At 38.0% G+C, this 18986-nt stretch overlaps 1 protein-coding gene across 1 annotated transcript in view; it reads left to right on the top strand.

Annotated features, from left to right (window-relative positions):
* The window catches only part of LOC134822438 (uncharacterized), a 39265-nt gene that overhangs the window by 11647 nt on the left and 8632 nt on the right, over window positions 1–18986 (top strand). The window contains exons 9-22 of the mRNA XM_063833530.1: window positions 2586–2691; window positions 2845–3121; window positions 4018–4042; window positions 4284–4532; window positions 4874–5053; window positions 9165–9270; window positions 9422–9698; window positions 10588–10612; window positions 10851–11099; window positions 11460–11633; window positions 12000–12105; window positions 12260–12536; window positions 14317–14341; window positions 14548–14802. Of these exons, the coding sequence (XP_063689600.1) occupies window positions 2586–2691; window positions 2845–3121; window positions 4018–4042; window positions 4284–4532; window positions 4874–5053; window positions 9165–9270; window positions 9422–9698; window positions 10588–10612; window positions 10851–11099; window positions 11460–11633; window positions 12000–12105; window positions 12260–12536; window positions 14317–14341; window positions 14548–14802 (2331 nt within the window). The remainder of the gene's footprint in view (window positions 1–2585; window positions 2692–2844; window positions 3122–4017; window positions 4043–4283; window positions 4533–4873; window positions 5054–9164; window positions 9271–9421; window positions 9699–10587; window positions 10613–10850; window positions 11100–11459; window positions 11634–11999; window positions 12106–12259; window positions 12537–14316; window positions 14342–14547; window positions 14803–18986) is intronic.

An 18986-nucleotide genomic window follows, 5' to 3' on the forward strand; every position in this document is an offset into this window, starting at 1 on the left:
CAAGCAGTCAATACAGCAGTGGACACAATGAGACGAGAACTCGACATCAAATTGAAGACTGCCGGAAGCCCACCTAAGCCCACCAACTTATCTTCTTCTGAAATAAAAAAACTCAAATGGTTGGAACAGCGCATTAAAGATGGGACAATAGCCAATAAGGCAGACAAAGGTGGTGCAAGCCTTATTATCGACCCTGACCTCATCAAGCAACGGACACTGGAGAAACTGGAAAATCAGGAATTATATGAAAAGTTGGACTGTGACCCTACCCAACAGCTGTATGAGAAACTCTTCAAGCACTGGGTACAGGGAAAAGAAGAAGGACTGATATCAGCAAGGGATGCGAAAGAAGTGTTGGGTGTTTCTGACAACACCAGAGCAGACCAAACTGGACCCACAAACCGCCCCAGTACCCTCCCACACTATCGCCCTGGCAAGCCGTATTTCTACCCTGCTTTTAAAATTCATAAGATGATTAAGAAAGAAGAACTCATATCAGGGGCCAAACCACGAGCAAGACTCATTTATACCGCCCTCCACGAAGGAGCCAGCACTCAGCAGACGACCGGATGTCTTCCTAGCTGATAAATACATACGTCAACTAGAAAGGGATTTTTGCGAAGACATTCTTATTGATAATAGAGACGCCTTAGTCTGGCTCGACAACATCAACAATACCCTGGACACAGAACTCAAAAGTAACATTAAAGCATTCACATTTGATTGCAAAGCTTTATATGATTCATTGAGTCCCCACCTTACACTCCAATCTTTGAAGGTGGCCATGGAAAAAAAGAGACCAGAATGGTCCGCCAAATTCAAGGAGTGGTTGATAAGAGGTGTTGAACTCAGCTTTGAGTCGTCTATAGGCAAATTTAACGGAGAGTGGTACAGGCAGAAACGAGGAGTACCGACAGGAGGCAGTATCTGTGTTCAACTTGCAAACATAGCAACATACCATGTCACGCGTGAGCAAGTCTATTCAGACACGGAACTAATGGAACCTGTAAGATCGGTCAAGAGATACATAGACGACGGCTGTGGAGTATTCCATGGTACGAAAAGACAGTTTTCAAAATTCATCACAACTGTCAATTCAAGGCTAGCAGAACTTGGCCTCCACATTGATGAGAACATCATAGAAGATAACAATTTTTATGTGTCATTCTTAGACATCAAATTTTGTTTCGACACCGCAGGTGATCTTCAGACAGACCTCTATGTTAAAGAGACTGATGCTCGCTCCTACCTGTACTTCGGTTCCCACCACCCAAACCATACATTCAGCAGCATAGTCTATAGTGCATGTCTGAGACTCCACCGAATCATCAATGATAACGACAGACTTCGATAACAAATTGATGAATTGAAAAACTTTTTCTTTCAATCGACCTACCCTAAAACTATGGTAGATAATATCAGTGAAAAAGTCAAAGGTTTTGAAAGATGTCTCAAACCACTGGACAACTCAAACAGCAATGTCCTGGTCCCAAAGTCTCTCTAACCAGCAGTTCGCGTTATTTCAACATTTGGCAGCCACCAAGAGTTGGTAGAATCAGTACAAAGATTGTAACCAGAACTCAGCAGAACCAGGAGTTTCTCAGGATTATCTGGTTCTCATACAAATGAAAACACCCCAGGCTCCCCTATATCATCTAGAGCCGGTACATCACGCCCTATCCTAAAATTCGTCAGACGTACTGGAACATCATTTAGAAGGAAGTTGGTCAAAGCAAAACAGTTTGCGGTTGACCTAACCCAACCTCACACAAGACCATGTGGGGGCAGATACTGCGGTACCTGTAAAGTGTAAAGCTGTAACATCATATTTCCACATCCATCAATAACAATCAATGGACAGCGATCCAAAACAGTGTCTGGTACATGTGTCAGCTACTGCACTGTTGTATACCTCTTTAGTTGCCAACTTTGTTATATGTGTTATGTATAGTAGGAAGAACGGTGCTGCCCCTCAGGGCACGAGTAAACGAACATCGCGCCTATTACTACAAACTCATTTCTGACAAAACATTTGTCCCTGAAGAAAATGACGACGGATTCAGCTTGGGTAAACACCTTGTAGAACTTCACAATGTGAAACAACGTGACAATTTCAACCAGGCTTATAAGGTGTCAATTCTCAGGAATAAGGTAATAGCTTAGCCCAAGAACTCTAGAAGTGGATGAACACCGTTATATTCAGAAACTAAGAACTATACGTCCACTGGGGCTCAATGCCATGGACCCATTTGAGATCCCATTATTAGATTTATCTTAGAGGTTTTCTATTGCATTGGGGCACAATCATATCGTTTTTAGTTGTGTCATTTCATTTCGATTGTTCCACTTTGTAGGAACTGATATTAACCGAGTTTCTGATTCAGGATGTTACTGAAGATAGTAATGAAAATGTTTTAACACCTCAGAACTGTGTATTACTACAGCTCAACCTGCTCAGTCTGACTAATTGGGAATTTAAAATCTTGATATTTTACATAGCTTTCAGTTTACCCCTCCATCGTGCTTTCGTGAGTAAATGTTTACCTCTCTATATCCATTAAAGCATTAAGTACTTTCAACTACAGAGGTCGAGAACATCGCAAGCAAAGGAATGGCAAAACAGACTGATACCATGAATAACTATAATGCTGAATTAGCTATTGATGGCGATAATAATGGCATCATGACAGAGTAAGAAACTTACTTAAAATAATTTGAATACATTAGTTTCTGAGAGGAAAGGAGTAAACAAAATTTATAACATTCTAAAATTTTTCAGCAAAAACGTTTCTATTCCTGTGTAGAAAACTTAAATATTGGTTAATTGGAACTTATCATTTTCAGCAATTCTTTAACCCACACTCTAGCATCGGGTAGTAACGCCTGGTGGTCGCTGACATACCCTCGCTCAATGTATATCAAGGAAATCCAAATCTTTGGACGAACAGATTGTTGCGAGGACCGAATTGATGGTGCCTCTGTCTTAATTGATGGCACGGAAGTAGGAACATTAAACAGCAATGATGGACCCCCTATGGTTGTGCCGGTTAATAAACCTGGCTCCGAGATAATGATCAGAAATAGAGAAGGTGGAGACGTGCAATCTCTTGCCGAAGTTCTGGTTTGTTCATTCAAATATTATTATTATCATATCCTCCAGATGATTGCTTTCCGATTTTTAATAACATGTTTCCGTTACCATTTCTCCATATTACTGATTACGTACTATAGATCAATCAACACTATTGTAACCACGCACCGGTCACATGAATTATACTAAGTCAGTAACCTGTAAAATCATAACATGTTAACATTGGCACGATCGTATCTCAACTAAGTAAAAATATTTCGAAATGCAGTTGACGAAGTGAACGTCTTCACTCAGTGTTGAAAAAAAAAATTTTTTGTCGACGTTTCGGCAACATGCCTTTGTCATAGACAGGACGTAATAATAACTTACATAGCTGCAAAATTACAATGTTAAAATAATCTATCAATACTACGAAATATTACAACAACAAGTAACATCGTAAAACCCATACAATCAACAAGAAACAACGCGAATCAACCACGTACTCATCACATAAATGATAAAATCCACATAACCCAATTACAACCAGCAAAATCACGAAGCAATGATCACAAACTTCAAAAGAAACATATATAACAGCTAAAAAAATCCACACCGCACCAAGCCGTGAACAACACAATGAAATGTTAATTATTACTTCATACCTCACTATATTATTCCCAGCCCGGCACACTGCAGCTCCATATACCTTATGATCTACCGTCTACTTAGAAATAATTTTACTTTTAAACAATAAAATGAATATTAAATATAGTGACTTAGTGATTACCTATTTTCGTCTTCTATAGCCAATAACCTGTTTTCAAGATATATGTAATAACAAATAATGCCCTTGGGCACGATGTTTTACTTGAGTCTAAATATTATACACAATACTTTGCATCTAAACAACATCAAATATATCTAATCGAGTATTAATCTCCCAGGTGATGGGGGCTGAAACAGGAAAAAGTAAGTAACATATCATATTTCATATATACTTCAGTATGAAGAAAAAGCATACCTTATCGGACCTTAATTGGACGGACATTACTTAAACGGACATAATTATGAACGGACATTAATATAAACGCTAGAAGTAGAAGGCAATATCAAAACCATTAAAAATCCGAAATTTTTTTCGTCTTTTTTAAACGTTCTTGAACCCTTAAATCTAAGAAAACTTAAGTTAATATTATTTAAAATATTTCAGATTGGCTGCAGTGTATGGACACAGATACAGACTACCCCGAACATGACTTAACAAGCGGAACCTCTACTGGAATAGACGATTGTTACAAGAAGTGCAAAGATCAGGCTGGTTGCCAAGCTTTCGTGATGGTCTATGACGACAGTGCTTTTTCGGGAACTCTAAATTATTGCTGGTTGAAGAGTCAGAAATATGGTGCAGGAGCAGAAACCGTTACGGGTCTCAAAGCAGGCAACATGGATTGTTTTAAAGGTTCGTGCCCTTTTCCCTTGAAACCTGAAACTGAATACCAGTACCGATTACTGAATTAGAAAATTGTAAAACAACTTCTGTGTAACTTTGGATCATGCTCACAGCTACAAAACTGACTTATCCTCACTCTACAAGTAGAGCACCTAAAAGTTGGCTAAATTGAGCCTAATTTGGACCAAATATGGGTGTGGCTGCACTGTTTGGCGGTTTGGGTCCGGGACTCCCTCAAAAGTTACTTCAGTATGAAGAAAAAACATAACCACTAAAAATTAAATTGACCTTTCCCAAAGTTCAGAGAGTATTAGCGCATATTTGATATATAACACAGTTATTTAACTTAGAAATTGATGGAGGATTGAGTGCGTTTGGACAATGGTCAGCGTGCTCAACTAATTATTGTGGTGAAAGAGAACAGACCAGGGAAAGAATCTGTAATAACCCAGCCCCAGCTAACGGTGGTGCTAATTGTGTGGGAAGTTTGACAGAAGCGCAAAATTGCAACTCCGCGGGTCCTTGTCCAGGTTCGTTAAGTAACCTATTATATATATAAATAATGTAATACGTTGGATAAGCAGTTATGCATCACAATTCGAATAATATCTTCGTAGTTCTTTTACATTATAAGTCCTATAAAAATACATGTGTTAGTGTGTCGGTTAAACATTCTATAAATAGAGCACCTAATAGTTGGGTTTTGGGTATGTTCAGGGTATTTGGCTAAATTTGGCCTAATTTGGACCAAATATGGGCGTGGCTGCACCGTTTGGCGGTTGGGGTCCGGGATTCCCTCAAAAGTTCGACCACTGGTTCTAGTTTGTTCGTCAACTGCTATCTCGAAACCAAGTTTCACAAAAAAATCAAGGTGAATCAGGGTTCATAATCTTTATTTTGCGAAAATATCATTAATAGAACTGTCTTTTTTTACTCTCAAAGAACTTTTCGGATTATTCACCATCTCAACAGCTTAGTATACACCGGTTAAGACTATAGTTCCTCAGGAATTGCCGCTACTTGAAGCGTCCTCCCCCTCCCTACGATCCAAAGGAACTACTATCGTAGAATCACCGGAAATGTTCCGTAACCTGTCCATCTAGAGTCTATCTAGAGTCACAGAATCTAGAGTTGGCTATCAAAGCCAACGATCTCCAGATCTAGTGATGAGCCACAACTAACACTACCACCAAACGACGTGAAGAGCCCGAAGAAACACTACATTTCTAAAATAGAGTTCTACAGAAGCCAAAACAACAACAAGTGGAAACACTGGCCCAACAAGACCAAAGCTCTCCTCCAAACTTTACTGACACAGACTAAGAAGAGGAGGAATTTCAAAAAGCGACAACACCGGAACGACAGGAAAGTCGAGTGTGACGCCAAAAGAGCACTGGATACAGGAAGTGTTGTAGTGTTGGTTAACGACGACATACCTGCTGGGGCACTGGCACTGTTAGGAAAAGGACTAGGCTACATCCCAACCCCAACTCGGGATAAAATCGACCTGAGACTTGACATGAAGCTCGTCACCAACAAAATACTGAACTATTCCAATAGAGTACTTTCCGGAGAGACATACCTAACATCAGCAACCTCCCCGCCAAACTCCGTAGAAAAACTACTCTACAGCAAAACCAAGCAATGAACAAGCAGTCAATACAGCAGTGGACACAATGAGACGAGAACTCGACATCAAATTGAAGACTTCCGGAAGCCCACCTAAGCCCACCAACTTATCCTCTTCTGAGATAAAAGGACTCAAATGGTTGGAACAGCGCATTAAAGATGGGATAATAGCCATCAAGGCAGACAAGGGTGGTGCAAGCCTTATTATCGACCCTAACCTCATCAAGCAACGGACACTGGAGAAACTGGAAAATCAGGAATTAAATGAAAAGTTGGACTGTGACCCTACCCAACAGCTGTATGAGAAACTCTTCAAGCACTGCAGGTACAGGGAAAAGAAGAAGGACTGATATCAGCAAGGGATGCAAAAGAAGTGTTTGGTGTTTCTGACAACACCACAGCAGACCAAACTGGACCCACAAACCGCCCCAGTACCCTCCCACACTACCCTGGCCAGCCTTATTTCTACCCTGCTTTTAAAATTCATAAGATGAAGAAAGAAGAACTCATACCAGGGGCCAAACCACGAGCAAGACTCATTACCGCCCTCCACGAAGGAGCCAGCAGACGACCGGATGTCTTCCTAGCTGATAAATACCTACGTCAACTAGAAAGGGATTTTTGCGAAGACCTTCTTATTGATAATAGAGACGCCTTAGTCTGGCTCGACAACATCAACAATACCCTGGACACAGAACTTAAAAGCATTATTAAAGCATTCACATTTGATTGCAAAGCTTTATATGATTCATTGAGTCCCCACCTTACACTCCGAGCTTTGAAGGTGGCCATGGAAGAAAAGAGACCAGAATGGTCCGCCAAATTCAAGGAGTGGTTGATAAGAAGTGTTGAACTCAGTTTTGAGTCGTCTATAGGCAAATTTAACGGAGAGTGGTACAGGCAGAAACGAGGAGTACCGACAGGAGGCAGTATCTGTGTTCAACTTGCAAACATAGCAGTATACCATGTCACGCGTGAGCAAGTTTATTCAGACACGGAACTAATGGAACCTGTAAGATCGGTCAAGAGATAAATAGACGACGGCTGTGGAGTATTCCATGGTACGAAAAGACAGTTTTCAAAATTCATCACAACTGTCAATTCAAGGCTAGCAGAACTTGGCCTCCACATTGATGAGAACATCATAGAAGATAACAATTTTTATGTGTCATTCTTAGACATCAAATTTTGTTTCGACACCGCAGGTGATCTTCAGACAGACCTCTATGTTAAAGAGACTGATGCTCGCTCCTACCTGTACTTCGGTTCCCAGCACCCGAACCATACATTCAGCAGCATAGTCTATAGTGCATGTCTGAGACTCCGCCGAATCATCAATGATAACGACAGACTTCGATAACAAATTGATGAATTGAAAAACTTTTTCTTTCAATCGACCTACCCTAAAACTATGGTAGATAATATCAGTGAAAAAGTCAAAGGTTTTGAAAGATGTCTCAAACCACTGGACAACTCAAACAGCAATGTCCTGGTCCCAAAGTCTCTCTAACCAGCAGTTCGCGTTATTTCAACATTTGGCAGCCACCAAGAGTTGGTAGAATCAGTACAAAGATTGTAACTAGAACTCAGCAGAACCAGGAGTTTCTCAGGATTATCTGGTTCTCATACAAGTGAAAACACCCCAGGCTCCCCTATATCATCTAGAGCCGGTACATCACGCCCTATCCTCAAATTCGTCAGACGTACTGGAACATCATTTAGAAGGAAGTTGGTCAAAGCAAAACAGTTTGCGGATGACCTAACCCAACCTCACACAAGACCATGTGGGGGCAGATACTGCGGTACCTGTAAAGCTGTAACATCATATTTCCACATCCATCAATAACAGTCAATGGACAGCGATCCAAAACAGTGTCTGGTACATGTGTCAGCTACACTGTTGTATACCTCTTTAGTTGCCAACTTTGTAATATGTGTTATGTATAGTAGGAAGAACGGTGCTGCCCCTCAGGGCACGAGTAAACGAACATCGCGCCCATTAGGCCATTACTACAAACTCATTTCTGACAAAACATTTGTCCCTGAAGAAAATGACGACGGATTCAGCTATTCAGATATTAACCGAGTTTCTGATTCAGGATGTTACTGAAGATAGTAATGAAAATTTTTTAACACCTCAGAACTCAATGAAACAAGAAATTTTTCAATGAAACAAGAAATTTAATTTTAGCACATTTTACAGAATAAAAAGATTTAAAACAATTCATAAAATATAATGCCCATTTGGTGTATGACTTTTTGTCCTTAACTGCTAGTTTGGTTTTGGAAGGACAGGTAACTAACGGGGCAAGGAATGCGCGTGCCTGAAAGCTTTTGCACACACCGAAACGCTAGTTCAGTTAGGTTTTTAGAGACAAGGCTCATATTAGGACTAGAAGAATTTTGTTAGTAGACATTAAGGGTTCTGTTTATAGTTGTTACTATAGGTTGCAGTCTTGTTGTGACAAAAAGTCTACACTAAAACATGCTTTAGTTTATATTGTGTAGTTCAAGGATATAAAATGCAGCTTCAAGGTAGATATTAGAGAGCTGGCGAAAGATTATGGCCTTTGTATCAATGGTTATAATAAGCTATAAATATCTTAAACTATACAGTGATAATTCAAAATTTCTTTATACTTCATTCTCAGATTAGATTTAGAAAATTCAAAAAATATACATTTATTTTATTAATACTTTCTCACACATTCTTTACTCACAGGACAAGACTTGGAAAACAATATCCTATGGGAATTTAATTGAGATGCGTGTGTGACCAGCCAGTTATAATGTTTGGAAAATAAAATTTGTGCAGTCAAAATATTTTACGGTCCAATCAAGCAGGGCGTGGTTTATTGTGTATTACTACAGCTCAACCTGCTCAGTCTGACTAATTGGGAATTTAAAATCTTGGTATTTTACATAGCTTTCAGTTTACCCCTCCATCGTGCTTTCGTGAGTAAATGTTTACCTCTCTATATCCATTAAAGCATTAAGTACTTTCAACTACAGAGGTCGAGAACATCGCAAGCAAAGGAATGGCAAACCAGACTGATACCATGAATAACTATAATGCTGAATTAGCTATTGATGGCGATAATAATGGCATCATGACAGAGTAAGAAACTTACTTAAAATAATTTGAATACATTAGTTTCTGGGAGGAAAGGAGTAAACAAAATTTATACCATTCTAAAAATTTTCAGCAAAAAACGTTTCTATTCCTGTGTAGAAAACTTAAATATTGGTTAATTACTTATTATTTTCAGCAATTCTTTAACCCACACTCTAGCATTGGGTAGTAACGCCTGGTGGTCGCTGACATACCCTCGCTCAATGTATATCAAGGAAATCCAAATCTTTGGACGAACAGATTGTTGCGAGGACCGAATTGATGGTGCCTCTGTCTTAATTGATGGCACGGAAGTAGGAACATTAAACAGCAATGATGGACCCCCTATGGTTGTGCCGGTTAATAAAGCTGGCTCCGAGATAATGATCAGAAATAGAGAAGGTGGAGACGCGCAATCTCTTGCCGAAGTTCTGGTTTGTTCATTCAAATATCATTATTATCATATCCTCCAGATGATTGCTTTCCGATTTTTAATAACATGTTTCCGTTACCATTTCTCCATATTACTGATTACGCACTATGGATCAATCAACACTATTGTAACCACGCACCGGTCACATAAATTATACTACGGCAGTAACCTGTAACATCATAACATGTTGCATTGGCACGATCGTATCTCAACTAAGTAAAAATATTTCGAAATGCTGTTGACGAAGTGAAAGTCTCCACTCAGTGTTGTAAATACAAAATTCTTTGTCGACGTTTCGGCAACATGCCTTTGTCATAGACAGGACGTAATAATAACTTACATAGCTGCAAAATTACAATGTTAAAATAATCTATCAATACTACGAAATATTACAACAACAAGTAACATCGTAAAACCCATACAATCAACAAGAAACAACGCGAATCAACCACGTACTCATCACATAAAATCCACATAACCCAAATACAACCAGCAAAATCACGAAGCAATGATCACAAACTTCAAAAGAAACATGTATAACGGCTAAAAGAATCCACACCGCACCAAGCCGTGAACAACACAATGAAATGTGAATTATTACTTCATACCTCACTATATTATTCCCAGCCCGGCACACCGCAGCTCCTTATACCTTATGATCTACCGTCTACTTCGAAATAATTTTACTTTTAAACAATAAAATGAATATTAAATATAGTGACTTAGTGATTACCTAATTTCGTCTTCTATAGCCAATAACCTGTTTTCAAGATATATGTAATAGCAAATAATGCCCTTGGGCACGATGTTTTACTTGAGTCTAAAAATTATACACAATACTTTGCATCTAAACAACATCAAATATATCTAATCGAGTATTAATCTCCCAGGTGATGGGGGCTGAAACAGGAAAAAGTAAGTAACATATTATATTTCGATACTTCAGTATGAAGAAAAAGCATACCTTATCGGACGTTAATTGGACGGACATTACTTAAATGGACATAATTATGAACGGACATTAATATAAACACTAGAAGTAGAAGGCAATATCAAAACCATCAAAAATCCGAAATTTTTTTCGTCTTTTTTAAACGTTCTTGAACCCTTAAATCTAAGAAAACTTAAGTTAATATTATTTAAAATATTTCAGATTGGCTGCAGTGTATGGACACAGATACAGACTACCCCGGACATGACTTAACAAGCGGAACCTCTACTGGAATAGACGATTGTTACAAGAAGTGCAAAGATCAGGCTGGTTGCCAAGCTTTCGTGATGGTCTATGACGACAGTGCTTTTTCGGGAACTCTAAATTATTGCTGGTTGAAGAGTCAGAAATATGGTACAGGAGCACAAACCGTTACGGGTCTCAAAGCAGGCAACATGGATTGTTTTAAAGGTTCGTGCCCTTTTCCTTGAAACATGAAACTGAATACCAGTACCGATTACTGAATTAGAAAATTGTAAAACAACTTCTGTGTAACTTTGGATCATGCTCACAGCTACAAAACTGACTTATCCTCACTCTACAAGTAGAGCACCTAAAAGTTGGCTAAATTGAGCCTAATTTGGACCAAATATGGGTGTGGCTGCACTGTTTGGCGGATTGGGTCCGGGACTCCCTCAAAAGTTACTTCAGTATGAAGAAAAAACATAACCACTAAAAATTAAATTGACCTTTCCCAAAGTTTAAAGACAATTAGCGCAAAATAAAATCCGTTATTTTTGGTATATAATTATAACCAGTTTTACAACTTAGAAATTGATGGAGGATTGAGTGCGTTTGGAGTATTGTCAGTGTGCTCAACTTATTGTGGAGAAGGACAACAGACCAGGGAAAGAAGCTGTGATAACCCAGCCCCAGCTAATGGTGGTGCTAATTGTGAGGGAAGTTTGACAGAAGCGCAAAATTGCAACTCCGGTCCTTGTCCAGGTTCGCTAAGTAGCCTATTATATATATATAAATAATGTAATACGTTGGATAAGCAGTTAAGCATCATAATTTGGATAATATCTTCGTAGTTCTTTTACATAATAAGTCCTATAAAAAATACATGTGTTAGTGAGTCGGTTAAACACTTACAAGTAGAGCACCTAAAAGTTGGGTTTTGGGCATGTTCAGGTTATTTGGCTAAATTGGACATAATTTGGACCAAATATGGGCGTGGCTGTACCGTTTGGCGGTTCGGGTCCAGGACTCCCTCAAAAGTTCGACAACAGGCCCTAGTTTGTTCGTGCTTTCGTGAGTAAATGTTTACCTCTCTATATCCATTAAAGCATTAAATACTTTCAACTACAGAGGTCAAGAACATCGCAAGCAAAGGAATGGCAAAACAGACTGATACCATGAATAACTATAATGCTGAATTAGCTATTGATGGCGATAATAATGGCATCATGACAGAGTAAGAAACTTACTTAAAATAATTTGAATACATTAGTTTCTGGGAGGAAAGGAGTAATCAAAATTTATAACATTCTAAAATGTTTCAGCAAAAAACGTTTCTATTCCTGTGTAGAAAACTTAAATATTGGTTAATTGGTACTTATTATTTTCAGCAATTCTTTAACCCACACTCTAGCATTGGGTAGTAACGCCTGGTGGTCGCTGACATACCCTCGCTCAATGTATATCAAGGAAATCCAAATCTTTGGACGAACAGATTGTTGCGAGGACCGAATTGATGGTGCCTCTGTCTTAATTGATGGCACGGAAGTAGGAACATTAAACAGCAATGATGGACCCCCTATGGTTGTGCCGGTTAATAAAGCTGGCTCCGAGATAATGATCAGAAATAGAGAAGGTGGAGAAGTGCAATCTCTTGCCGAAGTTCTGGTTTGTTCATTCAAATATTATTATTATCATATCCTCCGGATGATTGTTTTCCGATTTTTAATAACATGTTTCCGTTACCATTTCTCCATATTACTGATTACGTACTATGGATCAATCAACACTATTGTAACCACGCACCGGTCACATAAATTATACTACGGCAGTAACCTGTAACATCATAACATGTTAACATTGGCACGATCGTATCTCAACTAAGTAAAAATATTTCGAAATGCTGTTGACGAAGTGAAAGTCTCCACTCAGTGTTGTAAACACAAAATTCTTTGTCGATGTTTCGGCAACATGCCTTTGTCATACACAGGACGTAATAATAACTTACATAGCTGCAAAATTACAATGTTAAAATAATCTATCAATACTACGAAATATTACAATAACAAGTAACATCGTAAAACCTATACAATCAACAAGAAACAACGCGAATCAACCACGTACTCATCACATAAAATCCACATAACCCAAATACAACCAGCAAAATCACGAAGCAATGATCACAAACTTCAAAAGAAACATGTATAACGGCTAAAAGAATCCACACCGCACCAAGCCGTGAACAACACAATGAAATGTGAATTATTACTTCATACCTCACTATATTATTCCCAGCCCGGCACGCCGCAGCTCCATATACCTTATGATCTACCGTGTACTTAGAAATAATTTTACTTTTAAACAATAAAATGAATATTAAATATAGTGACTTAGTGATTACCTAATTTCGTCTTCTATATAGCCAATAACCTGTTTTCAAGATATATGTAATAGCAAATTTGACCAAAACCCATATTCATGGGTAGAGTGAACCGCTGCCAGTGTCTCTCTTTTCCAAACAAAAGGAAATGATATTAATTTGAGGAACCGTCCGCAAATGCAAATTGATACCGAGAATGAAATCGGTCGCTCGCTTTTCCCATTCACGGCTTACGAATTGTAATAAAGCTTATTAAATGGGAAAAGCGAGCGACCGATTTCATTCTCGGTATCAATTTGCATTTGCGGACGGTTCCTCAAATTATCTGGTCAAATATCATCTCTTTATGATTATAATGTCAGGATAATTTACACAGTCGAAACTTCATTAATAAGGAGATAATTTCAACGATTTCGAAATTCTGCCTTTGAAAACGTTTCCTTGTGTTTAGGTAGGTATATCTGTCGATAACTGACTGAATATGGCACTTTTTACTCATTCAAGTTGGCATTAAATTCATATATAATGCCATTTAAATATTGTGGGAAAGCAGAATATATTCGAAATCATACATACATATATATACTTCACGACAATCTGTTGTAAAACAGGGGTTCCAGAAAACCCACTTGCCGATACTGCTGAAACATGAAATTTTGTTTAGTGTCGATTTGGGCGAGGTCTAGACGCCCTGCAAAGTTTCAGATCTTGATTTTGGGTTTTTTACCTAATTTCGTATAACATGCTGGCGCGTATTTTGCGCAAATTTCTTAAAAACCTCCACATAACTATTTCTTATTCCTGTCATCTTTAACATTGAATTAGAATGTTTTGAACTTAAATATACCTGCTGAACTACTTTCGATGAGTCTTAATGCCTGGAAAACAATACAGGGGATATAATAGTATAGGGGGTAAATAGTATTGTGAATATAAGGGCGACGGTAATGCTTGCCAGCATTGTGATAATGCCCTTGGGCACGATGTTTTACTTGAGTCTCAATATTATACACAATACTTTGCATCTAAACAACATCAAATATATCTAATCGAGTATTAATCTCCCAGGTGATGGGGGCTGAAACAAGAAATTGTAAGTAACATATTATATTTCGATACTTTATCGGACCTTATTTGGACGAACATTACTTGAACAGACATAATGATGAACGGTCATTAATACTAGAATTAGAAGGCAATATCAAAACCATCAAAAATCCGAATTTTTCCGTCTTTTTTAAACGTTCTTGAACCTTAAATCTAAGAAAACTTAAGTTAATATTATTTAAAATATTTCAGATTGGTTGCAGTGCATGGACAACGATACAGACTACCCCGGACAAGACTTATCAAGCGGAACCTCTACTGGAATAGACGATTGTTACAAGAAGTGCAAAGATCAGGCTGATTGCCAAGCTTTCGTGATGGTCTATGACGACAGTGTTTTTTCGGGAACTCTAAATTATTGCTGGTTGAAGAGTCAGAAATATGGTGCAGGAGCATCACCTAAAAAGGGTCTAACAGCAGGCAACATGGATTGTCTTAATCTTATAGGTTCGTGCCCTTTTCCCTCGAAACCTGAAACTGAATACCGATTCTTTTTTTTAATTTAATACTTTTCAAATTTTACAGAGTACAGCAATAGATGAATATAAAATAGAGTTGTTCAAAATATCGCCCCCAACTGTAAAATATGATGGGCACCCAAACACGGTAAACACATAGTAAACTATGTCCGCAGTAATTTGGACCCATTACATTGAATTAATCTAAATCCAAAAATGTATGAAAAACTATTTAATAACAAACAAATCCATGGTGAATAATTGTCGATATAAAGTTAAAATTGGTATTTCAATACGTCAAATTCCAGATACATTAGATACAGGTCTGATATGGTCATTAATGTGTGATAAGGTGTGTGGGGGAAGTGTGATATGATGTTGAAAGTATAGGAAGGTAGATAAAAAATTAAAAAATAATAATAATATGGGGAGCAAAGAGACTACTAGGCTAGAGTTAGACTGTTGTTTCACTATCCAATAAACATTTCCATAGATGCTTAGTGACCTCAGCTTGGAAAAGACTAGTAGACACAATCTGTCTTACCTGTAAAGGGAGTCCATTCTACAGTATATGGGTTTCATAAAAAAATTGATTTTGCCAGTGGGCTATTTGAGGTACTTATGGTGTGTGAATTCTGACTTAACTTAGGTAAGATTGATGACACAATAGACAGACTGTCGAGGTGGCAACGTCTTAGTCGAGAAGTGCCCTGATATAAAGAGAGATAGTGAGGCAGCGATACAGGAATTAAATTGTTCAGAACTTTGTGGAAAAAAATAAGATCATTCAAGTCAAACTTTTGAGATAAAGGGAGAATGTCGACAAGCTTGCACTTTTTGACATATTGCTCAGGTGGATAACTTCGGCTCTCTTCAGACAGAATCCTTTTAATAGCTCTTTTTTGGAGACTTTCTAATTTCTAATTTTATCACTAAGTGATTTATTACAAGGGCGCGAGATTATGGAACAATTTTCGAATTGGCCACGAAAAAGGGAAAGGTAAAGGGCCCGGCGACGTTTCTGATCAATGACAATATGGCCATTTCTTCTAACCATACCAAGTTGTTGGCAGGCCTTAGTATAAATTCTGTCGCACTGACTATACCAACTTAGCTTAGGAGTAATATCAACTCCAAGATCTTTTTCTAACTCTACATACAAAAGAGGAGAGCCATCAAGATTATATGCGAATGGAGGAGATAAGGATGGTTTCCCCGAAACAACAAGTACCTTACATTTTGCTGGATGGAACCGCATTTTGTTTCTAAGTGCCCAATCAGAAAGATCTAGTCAATATCCTTTTGCAAATTAGCATTATCAGAAGATTAATGTATTTTACGCCAGATTTTTGTATCATCGGCATTCGGCATACAAAACAATATCAGTATCATCCGAAAGGCCAAGGGGAATATCATTGATAAACAATACAAAGAGTAAGGGACCAAGAATAGAGCCCTGGGGGACACCAGAATTAACTGAAAGGGTAGATGACATCTCATTACCAATAACCACTCTTAGTCTTTGGTAACGGCCTTGCAGGTAATTGGTAAGGAATTTGAGAAGTGTACCATCAATGTTATATAAGGTCTTTAGCTTATGAAGAAGGATATCATGATTTACAGAATCAAATGCCTTAGCAAAATCAAAATACACAACATGATTGATAATGTTTTCGTTAAGAGACAATGCCAGGCTATCACAAAAGTCAACCATATTGGTTGTGCATGACTTGTGCTCTAGAAAACCATGCTGCATGGGATCAAGAAGGGTACTTGTCAAAGAAAGCAGTTTACGTTTAACAATGCGCTCATAAACTTTCATGACTAAGCAAGTAAGGGATATTGGTCTATAGTTTTGAACCTCACTTTTCTTACCTTTCTTAAATATTGGGACAACATTTGCAAGTTTCCATTTTTGTGGAATGTAGCCGCTGTTGTAGGATCCACGAAAAATGCATGTTAGAGGGTAAGCTAAACCTACGGAACAATTTTTTAGAATTTTACCGTGTATGCCATCTGGTCCCTGGGCTTTATTTGAATTAATATTTGAAAGAAGCTTACGAACATCCCGATGATCGAAGTCAATATCAAAATCAACATCATTGACATAGGAGATGTCAGTGTCATAAAGTGAAGGATCCGAAAACTGGTTATAGAAGAAAGAATTGAACAGTTCAGCTTGATCTTTGGGTTTGAACCGAAGCTGTCCAGAATAACTAACACAATTAGGAATACGGCAGGAGTTAGATTGATACTTAACATGTGACCAAAACTTCTTAGTTATAAGCGCTGGATCATCACTATTGAAAAGACTGTCTCTTATTTTGGCTGATGAGAACCTCTTAAAATCTTTACAGCTAGTAACAAACTTTAACTCATCAGAAATAGAACCAGAAATTTTAAATTTAGCTCTGAGCCTATCTTTTTTACGGCATGAAGAAAAAAGTTCACTATCGAACCACGGGGGTTGGAACTCTGATTTAATAGTTACTTTAGGAATATGTATATCAACTAAATTCATAGTGCACTCTTTAACTAACTTCCAAGACGAAACAGGATCCAGGCATTCTAGGACTTGCCAATTAATCGAGCATAATTCACGATTAATCATGTCCCAGTTTGCTCTCTTAAAATTATAGATTTTACGTTTAGGAGTTTTCTTACGGGAAAAGGAGCTTTTAATTGAAAAAGTGACAGGAAAATGATCAGATTTGCACACTGAATGAGGATCACAGACATTCAAGTTATCGATTGTGTTATCATAATTACTGAGAAGAATGTCTAATGTATTACCACTTTTATGGGTGGGTGATGTGATCAACTGGGAGAGAGAAAGATCACTGAAAGAATCTATAAAGGATTGCTCGATAGATACGGTACTGGATGAAGATAGCCAGTCTGTATGGGGAAGATTAAAATCACCAATATTATAGATTTTAGGGGGATTCTTTTTGGAAACTAGCTTGCGAATATAACTAACTATGACATCATGATTAGGTAACCCAAGAGTTTCTACTCTATAACTAGTACAGATTACAATACTCTCTTTGTTAGGAAAAGCAATTTTAACGGCAAGCATTTCGGCACCTAGGCTAACTGGTAGTCGGGTTGTAGTGGCGTCGAGATCAGACCGAACAGCCAAAAGAACACCACCTCCATTTTCCCTAAACTTTTTAGGGTTATTAGGATCTTGAGGATGAGTCTTTCTCGTGCGGTCATTGCGGAAGATTTCATATTGAGAAGAAGGAAAGATTTCGTTGCTAGAAATAGACTTTTTGAGCCAAGTCTCATTTAGGGCAATTATGTCAGGCTGCTCTATGTTAGCAAAGGATTGAAGTTCGGAAATCGTATTACCATCAAGAATGGGATGGGAGGAGCTTAGGTTACTGAAAGGAATAAGGCCTTGGACATTTTGGTAGAGTACAGATAGGGAGTTGGGACCTAGATTAAGCATTGAAGGATTATCAAGAGTTATCAAAAGAAAGTTAAGAGAGAAAACCCAAAGAATGAATAAAGAGACTAGACGCCTGAGGCGGCTGGAATACTTGACTTTAATCATCTTACCAGGGAGAAGAACATTTCTTATGAACCATGAGGAGATAATTACAAAGAAAAGTTTGATGTGGGAGCAAGCAAGAAATGGTATAAGATAGATAACGTGGGCTGTCAAGGAGTAGAGAGGAATGAATATTAGAATCTAGGGGGAATAAGGTGTTCATGGACCTAGTCGTGGAGAGAAGAATTGGGAGAAAGTAAGTCATGATGAGAGAATAGAAGAGAAACATTATATGATTATGATAATTGTAGTTGATGTGTGGAGTGCAATGTGCATGGGGACATGAATGTGTAAATTTTTTAGGTATAAACGTATTGATATGTATTATATGTGCATTTTTTGACTGTGTGCGAGGCCTTTTGCATGCAAAAAGACCTATTCTAAGTCTAAACGATTCATTGTCAAACATATTGGAAAATGGGCAATGACCGAATGTACCTGAAATGGGAGGTATAAAATTGAGAAAAAGATTAAATTAGAGATTTGTTTGAGTTTTAATTTTAGGCGCAACGTCTTAATCAAAATATTAAATGAAATAAAAGATCAAAGAATTAAATTCCCAGAAGATTATTTACAACCCTGTCAGAACTGTGTTCGTTTACAACAAACTTAAGCCA

This window comes from Bolinopsis microptera, chromosome 1 (assembly GCF_026151205.1).
Source record: "Bolinopsis microptera isolate Bmic1 chromosome 1, MBARI_Bmic_1.0, whole genome shotgun sequence".
Taxonomy (NCBI): Eukaryota; Metazoa; Ctenophora; class Tentaculata; order Lobata; family Bolinopsidae; genus Bolinopsis; species Bolinopsis microptera.